The sequence below is a fragment of the Glandiceps talaboti genome, chromosome 15, assembly GCF_964340395.1.
Source record: "Glandiceps talaboti chromosome 15, keGlaTala1.1, whole genome shotgun sequence".
NCBI classification, from domain to species: Eukaryota; Metazoa; Hemichordata; class Enteropneusta; family Spengelidae; genus Glandiceps; species Glandiceps talaboti.
Genome location: NC_135563.1, coordinates 21,175,536 through 21,190,585, shown reverse-complemented (window position 1 = coordinate 21,190,585; position 15,050 = coordinate 21,175,536). Strand labels below are relative to the sequence as shown.

Here is a 15,050-nt window from a genome sequence, read left to right as displayed (position 1 = left end):
TATTCCATTAATTGTCTGGGCTTATTATACACAGACACAGAAAAATGAGACAGACAGACAGACAGACAGACAGACAGACAGACAGACAGACAGAGACAGACACATACATATATACATAAAAACATGGTACATTAAGTTGTGCATGCATACACACAGACACACACATTACTGTACACAAATCAACTTTTATTTATGCTGATACCAATTTTATTGATATATATTTTCATTTTACAAAAAAGGAAAACCTGGACCGTATAAGCTGGGCAAGGAAACACAGCCAAATAGTGGTTTTTATCACCGATTTCAACTCTAATATCTAATAATTCAATCATTCATCGTGTGTTTCAAATTCTTTTGTTAGATATTCATACTTTTTTTAGGGTTAAAATACAAAAAAGAAGTCACCACTCTGCATCAATATTTATTATAGCACATACAATACTAAATACTTCTCTCTAATAAACCTGTCACATATTCAACAAGATTTCAAAGACACAGATAACAGGAAATTCTATTTCACTAATCACACGCTGCTTGTCATAGCTATTATTATTATTACTGTTACCATCCAAACACACAAACTTATAAGGTGATAAAATACAATACAAATTTTCAAAAAATATTCTGTCATGTGTATGAAAACTCAAAACTTTCCAGAAACCACACAACTGAACTAAACTGTGCTCTGGTATAAATACATAGCAAGGACACTTATATGAGAGAAAAAAAAGAGAACTTTCTTCCACTATTTTTAAGCAAGTGGAGGTATATGTACGTAAACAGTGCAAGTGGATGAAAACATACGTAAACAGTCTAATGAAAGCGACTTGCTGATAAATAAAAGTTATTTTGGCCAAAAAGACTGAAAATAGATATATTTTGATAAAACATGTTGATTTATTAGAATGTTTTTTTTTTTATATCCAAATAGTACGATAATTTAGTACAATGAAAAGGTAAACACATACACCAAGACTGGTTTCTGTTAGTTTATTATGAACACCATAAACATGGTAAAATAATGAAGTTGATTTTCTACACCATAGTTTTCATCTAATCCATCAAAGCAAATGAAATCCTGGAGTTGTAACAATAGTGGTTTCTTCACCAACTAAAGATAATTCACTACACATTGTGTTACTGACTTGACCTGCTTCACAATCTGTTAAGATGAGTTACAAAATATTAAAAACTAATATTAAACATAATACAAATCCCTAATATTTTTTTTAAATAGAAAAAAAGGCACTCAAACGGCTATCCCAATGTCTTGCAGTTCATTTATCAGAACAATTAAAATATATATTTGTTTTCATAATATGCAGCAACACAAAGTAACATCATGTCAGTAATATGCAAATGATATGCAAATGTTTGGACCAGAACTACCAACATGCAAATGATATGCAAAATATATCAAACCAGATATCATAATGCTAATGATATTCAAATTGACATATCGTAGGAAATACAACTTCATCGGCAGCACTGAATTTCATTGATTGCTAAAACTTTTCAAATTTTATGCCAACAGAAGGCCCCATTCTAACTCTACAATAGTGGGAATTTCTAGATTTTACCATTAATATTCAACTTAATAGCCAAAGTTTATCCATATAGCCTACACTAGGGGGCTATGGTTTGTCATAGCTGAACACAGGTGGACTAACACACTGGCAAAAAAAAACATAGTTGAAATACCCTAGCCAGGTCACCATTTTGTGGTATTATTTAAAGAAATTTTTGTTGAAATACATCTTATGAGCTTTCGCGGTATTTGTAATTCATGTAAAAAATTGTGATCTGTTAAAAAAAAGATCTACTGCAACATATATGATATTGGAGTTGAAACTGTAGCATAAACATAAAAATAACATACATGTTAGTTGTAAATAAAAAGAAATTGCTGACAGCACATTGTAAAATAAAACCACTTTGAACTGTTATGTATATTATTTTCAACAGATGGTGTAACTGGGTAGATTGAACAATTCATCATTGTGTCATAATTGACAGCAAATATAGAGTGCTTACAAAGATAAACCTCAATATAGAGTGCTTACAATAAACCTCAATATAGAGTGCTTACAATAAACCTCAATATAGAGTGCTTACAATAAACCTCAATATAGAGTGCCTACAATGATAAACACTCAATATAGAGTGCTTACAATAAACCTCAATATAGAGTGCCTACAATGATAAACACTCAATATAGAGTGCTGACGATAAACCTCAAAAAAGAGTGCTTACCAGGATAAACCTCAACAGAGTGCTTACAATAAACCTCAATATAGAGTGCTTACAATAAACCTCAATATAGAGTGCTTACGATAAACCTCAATATAGAGTGCTTACAACGATAAACCTCAACATAGAGAGCTTACTATGCTAAATCTCAATATAGAGTGCTTACGATAACCTCAATATAGAGAGCTTACAATGATAAACCTATCAGTGTACCAAAGTGTGAAGAATTGCATCAAACATAAATATCTAGAAACGTAAGTGGAATTACTTGTAACTGGTAGCAGTGCTGCTACTTTATCATATAACCAAACTGTGCACACACCCTCTACCTTGTCACTGTACTACTGGATGCAATAGATATCTACATCTACCACAGTGTAATGTACTTATTATAGATTGTTGGGCTGGCTTTATTCATATACTCTAACTCGAGATTTTTTCACCACTAGAACATTTTTTTGCGATTTTACAGTCTTCAGCTAGTTCTCAAAGATTTAATTTTTACTAATTACCAGACTGGTACATTATTTTCATGTACAAGAAGGCATTTTAGTCACTGCTTATTTTTGCATTTTTGTTTTCTAGTGAAATAAGCGAAAATTAACTATTTAGAGAAAATATCCAGGTTTACAGAACTGAATCACATGAAATAATTCGAACTCAGAATCTCAGTATTGGTTTTAATTGTATGGGATTAAATTTTGACAAGACAAAAACATAGCATTTATACTCTGATTACCAGCTTTAGGATTCATTCAAGAACATTACATAACTCATACACATAGTAAATACACCATTGTATTGATAATATCATTACTACCTGATATTATTAGTTTTTAGAGGATGGAGGGAGAGATGGACCATATTATTTATTTTGTTTTGGTCAGTCCAGTCATAGACCCTCCTCCACCTTGGTGGAGGGTACTATAGTCAATTCATAGACCCTCCATGTTGGTGGACGATACTATGCTCAATTCCAGAATATTAAACATAGGTGCAAAAAGGAAAACTGCTTCTTTTGGATAGTCCAAATGATTCAAACTTTATTGAAAACAAACATACATACAGGCTGTTTGCTTTGACACCTATCTTTATATTGCATGACTTAGGGAGCTCAAAAGAATTCTACTACTTAAGATTGTGAAAATAAACACTTCAAAAGCTAAATACCTTGGCATTGTAAGTATATTGCTTGTAAGGTTAGTTTCTACACACATCCACACCTCATGACAGGTAATGATTGAGTTAATGCTAGTATATGTCCCTACTTAATTAGGCACCTTACCAAACACCACATATTGGCTACAAATGACACCATGACCTCACTGCAGGGGATGATGTCACTGGCTACAAATGACATCATAATTTCACTGCAGTGGGTGATGTCACTGGCTACAAATGACATCTTGACCACATTGTAGTGGATGATGTCACAATGATGTGACAGATTCAGTTATGTCCGTCTTAGCACTTTCAAAAGATTGGATTGCTAAGTTTTCAAAACACAGAGAATACTTGGTATAATGTTGGCAAACAGCATCACAGCTGATAATTCCATTACTCTGCATCAACACTTCTAGTCCCAGACTGCTTCACCAGGACACAATCCTCCACACACGACAACTCTTGTCACTTTCTCTGTCTATTACTTATTTCAATTATTTTTTAAGTTCAGAGGCCCATTTGTGTGTATTTTTATTTGCAGAGATCTATGTCTGACTGTTGACCCATTGGCTCTGTCACAAGTTCAAAGGTCATAGTTCAGATGTCATTCAAAGACTCCAGGAATGTCAGATTTTGGGCCCTTCGCTTTTTAAAAGAAATTTTTGTTGGAAATAATCGCATCAGTGTTCTTTGGCTTGAAGTCAATATGATCTGTTGCTTCATATATTGAGGTAGATCTAAGTATGGTTCACATGATGACACAAGCTTTTCCACAATGTCGTAATGTATCAATGCAGGCCATGCACACAGTCCATCTAACAAAAGTACTGTTACTACTAAAACACCTTGTCATTTCCAATGCCAAAACCACAACACTGTAGTTTTCATCATTTTCTTTGACTAAAACTCCCCATCATTAAGTGGACTGCTCCATCTACACATGTAAATTAGTAGACATCATCCTAAATTTAGGGGTGTGTTCTCAATCGGACTGGGTGCCTGCCAATTCTGAAGCATCAGCTCTACATATTGGACATGTACGGTTTGTCTTCAGCCATTTGTCTACACATTTGGTGTGGAACTCATGGCTACATGGGAGTACTCGCAATAGCTGGCGTTGTTCAAAATCACACATACAAATCACACAACTGAAAGGAAACAAAAAATTTGAATTTTAGATCTAGATTCAAAATCATTTACATATTACAAAACAGAAAACATACAAAAACATGTATTTTAGATTCAAAATCACAAAAGTAGCTAATAATAATTGATCATTTAGACTGAATATATTATTTAGTTATCCGACCATCCACTGTCAAAGACATTACCACTGTTACCATCAACTACGGATTCCATATAGGAATTTATAGTTTGGATATTTTCACAATAATGACATCTTTTTGAGAATAATTTGATGACATTGTTTTTAAAACAGTACTGACATTTATTTTACAATATTGACTACTTTCTTAGAAAAAGTTTACTTTGAGAATGAAGTTTTGAAGTATAGCTATATTTTGAATTACTTACCATGTTTGGTCACTGACTGATTGATGTGTATCTGGGTTATACCTATATGATGGTAGTTGTTCAATATCTGCCTTTGTCAAACCTCTAGGTTTAGCTTCACCTAGTCTCTCAGCTAGATTCAACAATGCCTGTAATAACAGTAAAATACTTCAAGGTCACATTCAGCACTACATTTAACAACAAAATAGCAAAGCTGTAATTCTGCCTGGTCAGATCAGGACTCTAAATTTGTAGTAGTCCAGGACACATAAGACTAATGTGAAACATTGTTAGATACAATGTTTATGTCAAGTATAGAAGATAGTTTTGCGCCCGGTTGGTTTTAAATCTGTTTAAATTATTGGGAATTTAAAATTTGAGATACTCTTACCTCATAATTTTCCGTTTCACTACCATCTTCACTATCAATCTCCATACCATAGGGTGGTACCATTGGAGGGTTAGATAGCATGGCACTAATACAAGATAAAAAACAAAATTGTAAGAATTAGCTCTGCTTGTAGTGTCAACACACAGAGATTAGGACACTCTTAATGTGATCACCAGGAAATCCCAAAATGCCCAAACACATGCCATGAGTAGTAGGGATTCTTTACAAGATTTTGAAGTTGAGAAAATTACCAAGATGCTATTTTATCACCCAAAATCATACGTAAATTGATCCCAGTAATCAATACAAGCGTGCGAAGGTAGAAATAAGTCTGACTGGACTAAACTATATGTTGACTTACAGATAATGTAATAACAAGCCAGGATATGATTGAGGTGTTGGTGTTGGATGTTGTGGAGCAGGAGGAGGCTGGGGTCGCCATCGTCGACTTGACATACGTCTCTGTGGATATGTGATATGACCAAAGCGTGGGTAGGAATGTTGCTGGAAGTTGTGCTGTAAATAAGAAGACGTTCACTGTAAGAATACAATTTAGTTCTATCTACTGTCAACTAACAAGGGAATAGCCCTTCACTTCACTTCACAAATAGAAATATCTGAGATTTGTAACTAATAGCAAGACAAAATAACACACAGGACTTCAAATGAAAGCTCTGGCTCTAATAATTGTCAACTATTTCAGTATTTGTTAGTTGACAAAAACATTCTGTTTATTTCGGGTTCAATACAGGACCCAGAAGGAATTCAGCTTTTGTTGTTTCCTGTACTGAAATCATTTTTACTACTACTACAAATACCACACACTTATACACTGATAGGTTTTGATTATCTATTGACTTTGTATTACAGCTTCCACCCCTCCACAAAAATGGAGCTTGACTTACCATATAAGGGAAATCTGGAGGAGCTGGCCTGACCTGTGGTTCTTGCAACATATGATGAAGGGGTGGTGAGGGTGTCAATGGAGGGGTATGATGATGAGGGACTGGTGAAGGCACATGATGGAATCCCGGGCCTGGATGTGGTGGCAACGGTATTGGCAGTGCCCTCTCACCTATGATTTCAACATCATTGTCAACTGCATGCAGTGGCTGAAAGATATAACAATCAAACAAACATAAGTACATGTCAAAGGTCAAAGACATTGGAAGAAGAAACAGTTGTGCTGTGAACCATAGACAGTGGAGGGGAAACATGAGTATTATTTGCTATGTTTTCAAGATATGAAATGGCATTTCAGTCAGCATGAAAGCATATATAATATACATCGATTTATAAATATCAATATTGATTGACACATCTTGTAATAGTTTATTTTTCAAAATACAATATAAAATTTAACCAGGTATGTAAGTTTATAACAGTATGTAGGAGTTAAATAAAAGAGACGCAAGTTAGACTACATGCGTATGTATTCACAATACATGGTATTTTATTGCAATTGAAGAGATATGTTAAATACAGGAAGCTTTTATCTCACTATAATGTACACAGGTAATGAAATATTGGCTATCAACTTACCGATCTGTGTTGCTGCTGTGGAGGTAGATAATGCGTGGCTGACTGTAAGTGATGGGTTGCAGAAGGATGATAACGATGATGTGGGTGATGGTGATGATGATGATGGTGATGATGATGATGAGGAAGTGGGTGATGAGATGGATGTGGCATAGGAGGACCGGTGTAGAAGGCATTCTGAGGAATCAACGCCGGACCCATTGATGGATGTGATACCGGAATAGCTTGCGCCACAGAGCAGGCTGGGATATGTGTGACATTGCATGCAGGGATATGTCCTGCTTGACACATTGTGACTGGTATTGCTGCTGTGTGAGGGGGTGGAGGAGGGTGCGGGAGAGTGTTGCACGATGGCATTCCAGGGTACTGATGCTGGGGGATTTGGGAAGGGTGAGGATGATATTGTGCATTGCATTGTGGGATAGGTTGCGATGAACAGATTGGAATTGTCTGGTGAGGTAGGGAAAATGATATTGACACTGGAGCAGAAGACATCTGTAAGGAAAAACACAAAACTGATTAGAACACAGTAAAATACTAGTACATATTTTTTGTTCAAAGAATTTGAACGTTTAAAATTTCTAAAAAAAACAACTCAAAATATTCAAAATAGTGAAAAATATTATTTTTTGCGACAAAATACCAGAAATTATCTTTATTGCACACATTTCATCAACATAAAATATATATAGTATTCATATCATAATTACATTAATAAGACAGACATTCCTGGAGTGTGTCATTAATTTTCAGTATAATGATTTTTATTCTAAACTTTTTTACCACATATATAATACCCTTCACCATGATTCACATGTACACTGTTAATGATAACAAACATTATAAAACATACCTGGTCTACTTCAAATACTATTGGTTGCTGTTGCTGTTGCTGTGGGAGTGGAGGCACTGGTTGTGACAGCCTAGGGGGTATGTTAGGAGGATGGAATGCTCTTCTGTCGTTATTAAGTGGTGATTGGTTGTTGTTTCTTCTTGCTTGCCTATCAAGGAATCTCTGACTCTGTCGTCGTGTAATTGGACTGTGGAATGATGAAGGCATATGCAATTATTCATCACAAAAACTAATTTAAAAGCAAATGATAGACATCACAATTCCTGACAGGATTACTGTAAATCTACACTCCTATGTCAGTGCCTGGCACCATTTGACAGAGTAACGTTGTCAAATGACATACTGAAAGTCATATCAATCTATGTTACTTGTCTTATATCCCACACTTGTCTTCATCTAGCTGCTATCAATGCAAATGTCATGAAAATAATTTTCGGAACAAATTTATGTACAATTGACTATATTTCTGTGATTTTTATCACAATATGTTTTAATTCAAAAGGAAAGATGTAGATTTTTAACTTAAATTCATTGAGATAATAAATGGTAACAATACATTTTTTAGAAAATTGTTTTAATATTTGTTAATATTTGATTTTGCATTATATGTACGTACATATGTACATACATAGACATGTCTAATCATGAAAATGTATACACACCTACACAAATGGATGTACAAACATACAAACCCAGTCAACAAACAAACAAACAAACAAACAAACAAACAAACAAACAACACAATCCAAACAAAATTTGATATCACTCACCTTCTTCTACCTGATGACCTTTGACCTGGTGTATTGCATCTATCCCCTGAGATAAGCATAGAATTACCATGCCGACCCGAAAGAGCCAATGAACGTTGCTGTGGACCGTTGTGATTGGATGACTGCCACGGTCTCACAGGAGGCGGACTAGGAGATTGAGTAAGGTCTATTATACTATGTGAAATACGACGTCTCTTTCTGGTTGGGCTCTCACTCTGTAATAAAACATAACATAAATTTCTGTAAGTTATAAGATATACCACTGTAATTATATGTAAATGTAGGTTCTTTACACACAGTTCAGTAAGAAATTATGAATGTAAATGAAGGAAATTTCCTAACTGTGAAAACAGAAAGAACAATAAAAACACATCTCACATGATGATATTGATACTTTTAGCCTTGCAATAAAGCATGCAAATGAACTCATCATTTTGAAAGTGTCTGTCAACTTTAATGTGAAATATTACTTGCAGGTACAATAAGTCATGGATTTTTATCACTATTCTATCATACTGTTTTACTGACCTGATCAACATATATTAGGAATTAGACATAGCTTGTGTTGGTGTCTACAGAACATAACTGAATGCAACCTAATTCTTACCCATTACCTCTATGTTAGTTGCCATATTCACAATCTAACTGGCGGATACACTAGCATGACACATGAGACACATTATGGCTACACATTATACTGGTGTAACATCAAAACCTAGTGTACATTCACAACAAGAGAGTGTTTCAATGTATAATTTATATAAAAAGTCTCGCCCATTTTGTCATTCTCTGCTGAGTGTGAAAGTGTCCCTGTGTGAGAGTGGCTTGTCGCAACATGCCAAACAGTGCACTGGTCATTCAATCCACTTCCTGACGATTCAAAAGCCATTTGACAAACTGTTATAACCATACCCTGTTCCATATGCAAATACACTTAAATTAAGAAAAAAGGGTGGTTTCCTGTATTAATGACCCTTTCAGACGGCGTAGCCCATTTCCTATGAGCTGAATAGATTCACAGCCCTCAGTACCGGCGGATTTTTTAATGGTCTATCCACTTAAAATGTAGTGCATACAGCCATCTTGTCTCTGTTTGCACAGTTCCTAGGCCTTAATGTTGCCTACAATTCATTGCACTCATTTCAACATGGAAGAAAAACAAGCCATAACAAAGAACCAAGTATAGTCAGTGTTAGTCAATATGGTGTATGCCAGTGTGTGTGTGTGTGTGTGTGTGTGTGTGTGTGTGTGTGTGTGTGTGTGTTTCTCTCTCTCTTTCTCTTTGTGTGTCTGTCACCACATGTATGTGTGTAAGATGGTCTTGTGTATACCCTGGTATGTGTATATGTGTGCTTTTCTGCTTTTAGTTTTACATTTCGTTCAGTGACTTGTATTATACAGCAGTGTATCTGTCTGTATGTGTGTGTATGTGTGTGTATGTGTATGTGTATGTGTGTGTGTGTGTGTGTGTGTGTGTGTGTGTGTGTGTGTGTGTGTGTGTGTGTGTGTGTGTGTGTGTGTGTGTGTGTGTATTATCAGTTTTACATTTGTCTATTCTATAACAGTATACATGTGTGTTATCAGTTTTACATTTCTCTCACTTCCTTAAAATTCATCTTTGCAACCATACTTCCCCTAGAACCAAAAGACTTTGGTTTTCCCGGAAGCTACCTCCAGCCTACCAGGTCATGGGAGTAATGCTGGTGGATCGCCAGTCAGTATCATTTATTATTAGAACTAGTGTCTGGTCATCTTTGAACTTCTAACTCTCATTCTTGATTAATGAATATATTCTTAGCAAATGCTTTCGTAGTTGTTCGTCTTGTGACGATCCAAGAATTTCACCTCTAACGAGAATGCCCACATCCCCACCCCACATCAGTCCCTCTTAAAACACTAGAGAAGCGACAACAACAGCATATGTCTGCATTTACTGGAATCTTACTAAAGGCATCGCAACATTATCAATTGTACAACTGGGACAACTATGCACCAATTATTTTCTTTCCCTGAATGGAAAGCACTATAATGACTGTCCAGTAATACATTGCTACCAGATGGTAAACTTCTCCATCAGGGCCATTCAATATTGGCAACCGTATTGAAACTATGACTATGTTTTTGTTCCTTTTTCAGTACATAGAAACACGTTGCTCTTCTTACATGTACTTTATTTTACAGTAGAGACATCAAATGTTTACCATATGTATGCCTGAGTGAGTCATACTTCTCTAAATAAATCATTTCCAGATCAGAACTTGTCATCAACTGTCTTAAAGATGCATGTTTTCCTTCCAAATGATGCTTACACTGTGTAAAGTGTTAAAATTAGGATCAAGGTCAGAAAGATGACCTTGACACAGCATGGCCATTGTGTTGTTGTATCTCATACTATCCTCCACATAATAGTGTCCATAATAATAATAAGTAGAAGTAGGCTGTTTACCATAAGACATACACAACCATTGGTCAACAACTACATATATATGTGCCATTTGTTATCAATTCAAATAAAACCACTATCAACAATCACTTCCAGAGCAAGAATTTTCCAAATTTGAAAAACCTGATAATTGCATAAAAAGTTATCATTTCAGATGTTCAGATCGTAGCAATTCTACCTAAAATAATGAATACTTCAAAACATACAGTATTCAAAAGCAAGTGATCTGGGTTTTTTTGAGCTTAGATACTAATGTAATATTGAATCATTTCTGTAAAGAAAGATCTTGAGATTTTATGCAGGATAGCACTTGACTATATTTTCGCAGCATATGGGTTATTATTTAGGTTGGCTTGACTCGGCCTAGAAACTAGATTGTTTTTGCCTAGCATCATGATGAGATACTTCATTCTGATCACTTCCTGTATACGCTGTTCATCATACAAACTACAGCTGTCTACCCATTTCCATACCTGTAGAACAACTACCTATATCAGCTATCATACTGTTGCTATTCTGTTGTCATAGTTAACACACACACAGTCAGTACGAATGAGCTTTGATTGTCTATTCATCTAGACATACTGACTCCGTAATATCCATTGATTTATTACTGTCAAAGTAATTTCTACACCACAATTTACAGTTAGACTAAAATATCCTTCTTTTTTTCACCTTCTTTGTCGGCATCAATATCAACGATGTTATAGCACTAACTGTATGAATCATGGCAGTATTTGATGTAGTCTCTCTGTGGACTGGCAAACACCTTGCAACCAAATCTCATTCCGGCTAGTTATACCGCTGAGGGTTTCACTAAATATTTGATAGGTAATGCGGGACGTAATTTTTAAAATGGACTTTTTCAAACGAGATGAAGGATTGAGTAACTAGAATCTATGGTGATTCAAATTACAAGTGACAATAGAGATTCAAAGATGCAACCCTTGATTTGTTACAAACCAGGGATTATAATAAAATTCTCACTTATTTCAGCAAGGAACACATCAAACAGTATATTTTGTTGTCAGTTTGATTCTGGCATTGAACATTATATCAATATATAATAAATGGCAAATATTAATAGAATACTTAATTATCAGAAAATTACAAATAAATTCTGCTACGTTTTCATCTGTACTTTTTTCAAATCATAATCCTAATTATTTTTCCACCTATCCTCACCTTTGACCTTTGAACTCAAAACTTGTACAATAAATATGACAACTACCTGCTGTTCATTGGTCATTCATGATAATTTACATGTACTTCCACAAAAGATCACCAACACTGTACAACAGGGTGTATGTCTGTCTGTCTATGTGGTAAAGCTTGTACCTACACCACAGTCTGAGTTGGTACAACAGGGTGTATGTCTGTCTATCTGTCTGTCTGTCTGTCTGTCTGTCTGTACATGTATGTATGTATGTATGTATGGATGTGGTAAAGCTTGTATCTACACCACAGTCTGAGTTGGTACAACTGGGTGTATATGTTTGTCTGTCTGTATGTGGTAAAGCTTGTATCTACACCACAGTCTGAGTTGGTACAACAGGGTGTCTGTCTGTATGTGGTAAAGCTTGTATCTATACCACAGTCTGAGTTGGTACAACAGGGTGTCTGTCTGTATGTGGTAAAGCTTGTATCTACATGTACACCACAGTCTGGCTGAGCTTTGAATAATTAAAGAGACTTATTGCATAGAATATCTGCATATTATCGGACTTACAGACCACATGCTGTACATCTCTCTATTGTACCAGTTTTAATCTCAGGAGTAAAATGTTCGATACTGGTTATTACCACTATATTTCAGAACCCAACATTGTAATGACTTTTAATCAAATCAAGTGGTCCTGATGGAAACTCTGGCTTTTCACCTTATTACTTGTTATAAAAGATGGTAAAGTTATAGCACTCAACTCAATAGTGAGGACTTGGCAACTTCATCAGTTGTCTTACTTTTATCTATACCTGTGTACTAATAGACTATGTAATGATAACATAATGTATACCTTGATATTTTACAAACAACGCGAAAAATTCTGCAAATTTTTGGTTTGTAACTGGTTCCCACAGACCAGACTAAATTTTGGGCATCACACTGTTGTATGAGATGGTCACAAAATACATTTTTCTTTCCTCTATGAATCAGTGAAAATTTGTCTTCAACATAAACTTTCAATTTACAGTCATAGTCTCATTGTTACGCCATCCTAATGTTACACACACTCTCACACACACACACACACACACACACACACACACACACACACACACACACACACACACAACCAGGGCAACAATTAAACTTCAAATGTTAGACAAGACAGCACTGATTCTATGCTACCCTATAATATTATCTCCACAAGTTAGTAATTTTAACATTGACTTCACTGGTACCCCCACAACCAGCTATTAGGGTGGTTTTGTAGGTGACTTTGACCTAGGCTCCATCATGTCCATGGTCAGTTTACACAGTCAGTTTATCAGGTTTCAACTACAATATGGTGGTACACTGTTTGCAAAATATTTCAGATTTCTTTGAAAATGATTCTCATTCTCAAACCCAAACAAGAACACTTGGTAGACAGTTTTTCTTTTGCATACAATAAATACACTTGTTAATCTACCAACAATATCCGGAAGAGTGAAATAACAGTATAAAACACTGTACATACCTCATAGTAATGACAAGACATAAACTAACCCCCAAGTAATGGCATCTACAATTCATCACAAAATAGTAAAGCTCAAATTTAAATTTTACATTCTCTTTTTTTTAAAGAAAGCCAGTGTGTATAGCGTAAGTAGATTTTGTACTAAAACCTACAATTAATTGAAGTCTTTTATCAGGCTATGAAAGACATGGTTAATAAACCGTCCATGATTAAACCTGGCCTAGGGTGCCACTAATTTGCATAGATCACCTATTATTGGACTTGGCCTAAGGGGCTTTTCATTTGCATAATCTTGTCGTGCATGGATAATTTCAAATTGGTGGAATTAGAACCAATCATTGAGAATGGTGAGAACTTCAAGGTTTGGCAAGATCTTTTGATAAAATTATGACAACAAAACCCAAAGTATTGACAGGACAGAATTTAAGTATACAGTATTCAGTTAATCTAAGCTGATGGAAAGAAATGCCATGTATAGCTGAACAAAAAAAAAGAGAGCTGCTGCTACTGTTAGTGTTATACCATCCTACAGAAAAGTTTCCTGTAATTGACGACAAACTCAGAAAATTCACTTCAAATTTTTCACTTGAAAACTAGATTCAAATATAATGTTATTGGTTACTGTGAACATAAAATGATGGAGCATCCCGAATAAGTAATTCATATACATCTATGTTTAGTTCTGTTTACATGATAAATAGATGAAAGGTATGGTATTTTACTCCTACTAGCTATCTCTGAAGGTCAGTCATGGTGGATATATTATCAAATATATATGTTACAGTTTCACACAAATGTTCTTTCTGCTACTGACATCAAAGTTATGGTCACTTGAACACATGGTACAATTTTAACAAAGACCTGAAAGTTATGGAGTTATTTATAAATACACTACATTCACATCATGCCCTGCAAATGAAATATTCCTTTTGTTCTACGAACATTTCCAAATCAATATGAAATGACCCTGCTATCTGTATAAACTGATCAATACTGGATGAAATATGCATGGTACCTTTCAAAATCACTAAAGTTCAATATTGCTGTAATGTACAGCACGTTCTCATGTCAAAGAGTTAAACAATACATGCTGCTTTCTGGCAATGTGTGTGTGTGTGTGTGTGTGTGTGTGTGTGTGTGTGTGTGTGTGTGTGTGTGTGTGTGTGTGTGTGTGTGTGTGTGTGTGTGTGTGTATGTATGTGTGTGTGTGTGTGTGTGTGTGTGTGTGTGTGCGTGCGTGCGTGCGTGCATGTGTGTGTACATTCATTGTTGTGGTGTAATCACACAATTCAATGATTGAGTATGTCTTTGTGTAGCATGTATACATGATGTACATGTATGTACCTTGGGGAGGGTATGGAGGGGAAAGAAGTGTGAGGGAGGCAAGGATATAGGGGAGACAGCAGACAGTCATGAACAACATCAAAAAGTGAACATGGGGAAATCT

The 15,050-nt window shown here is 35.3% G+C and overlaps 1 protein-coding gene across 3 annotated transcripts in view; it reads right to left on the bottom strand.

Moving 5' to 3' along the window:
* Positions 1-177: 177 nt before the first annotated feature.
* The window catches only part of LOC144446088 (E3 ubiquitin-protein ligase RNF38-like), a 53,343-nt gene continuing 38,470 nt past the window's right edge, over positions 178-15,050 (bottom strand). For all 3 annotated transcript variants that reach the window (XM_078135789.1, XM_078135788.1, XM_078135791.1), the window contains 8 exons: positions 8,480-8,694; positions 7,710-7,896; positions 6,860-7,351; positions 6,223-6,429; positions 5,679-5,833; positions 5,318-5,402; positions 4,948-5,075; positions 178-4,562 (listed from right to left, as the gene is read on the bottom strand). In XM_078135789.1, the coding sequence (XP_077991915.1) occupies positions 4,397-4,562; positions 4,948-5,075; positions 5,318-5,402; positions 5,679-5,833; positions 6,223-6,429; positions 6,860-7,351; positions 7,710-7,896; positions 8,480-8,694 (1,635 nt within the window). In that variant the 3' untranslated portion in view covers positions 178-4,396. The remainder of the gene's footprint in view (positions 4,563-4,947; positions 5,076-5,317; positions 5,403-5,678; positions 5,834-6,222; positions 6,430-6,859; positions 7,352-7,709; positions 7,897-8,479; positions 8,695-15,050) is intronic.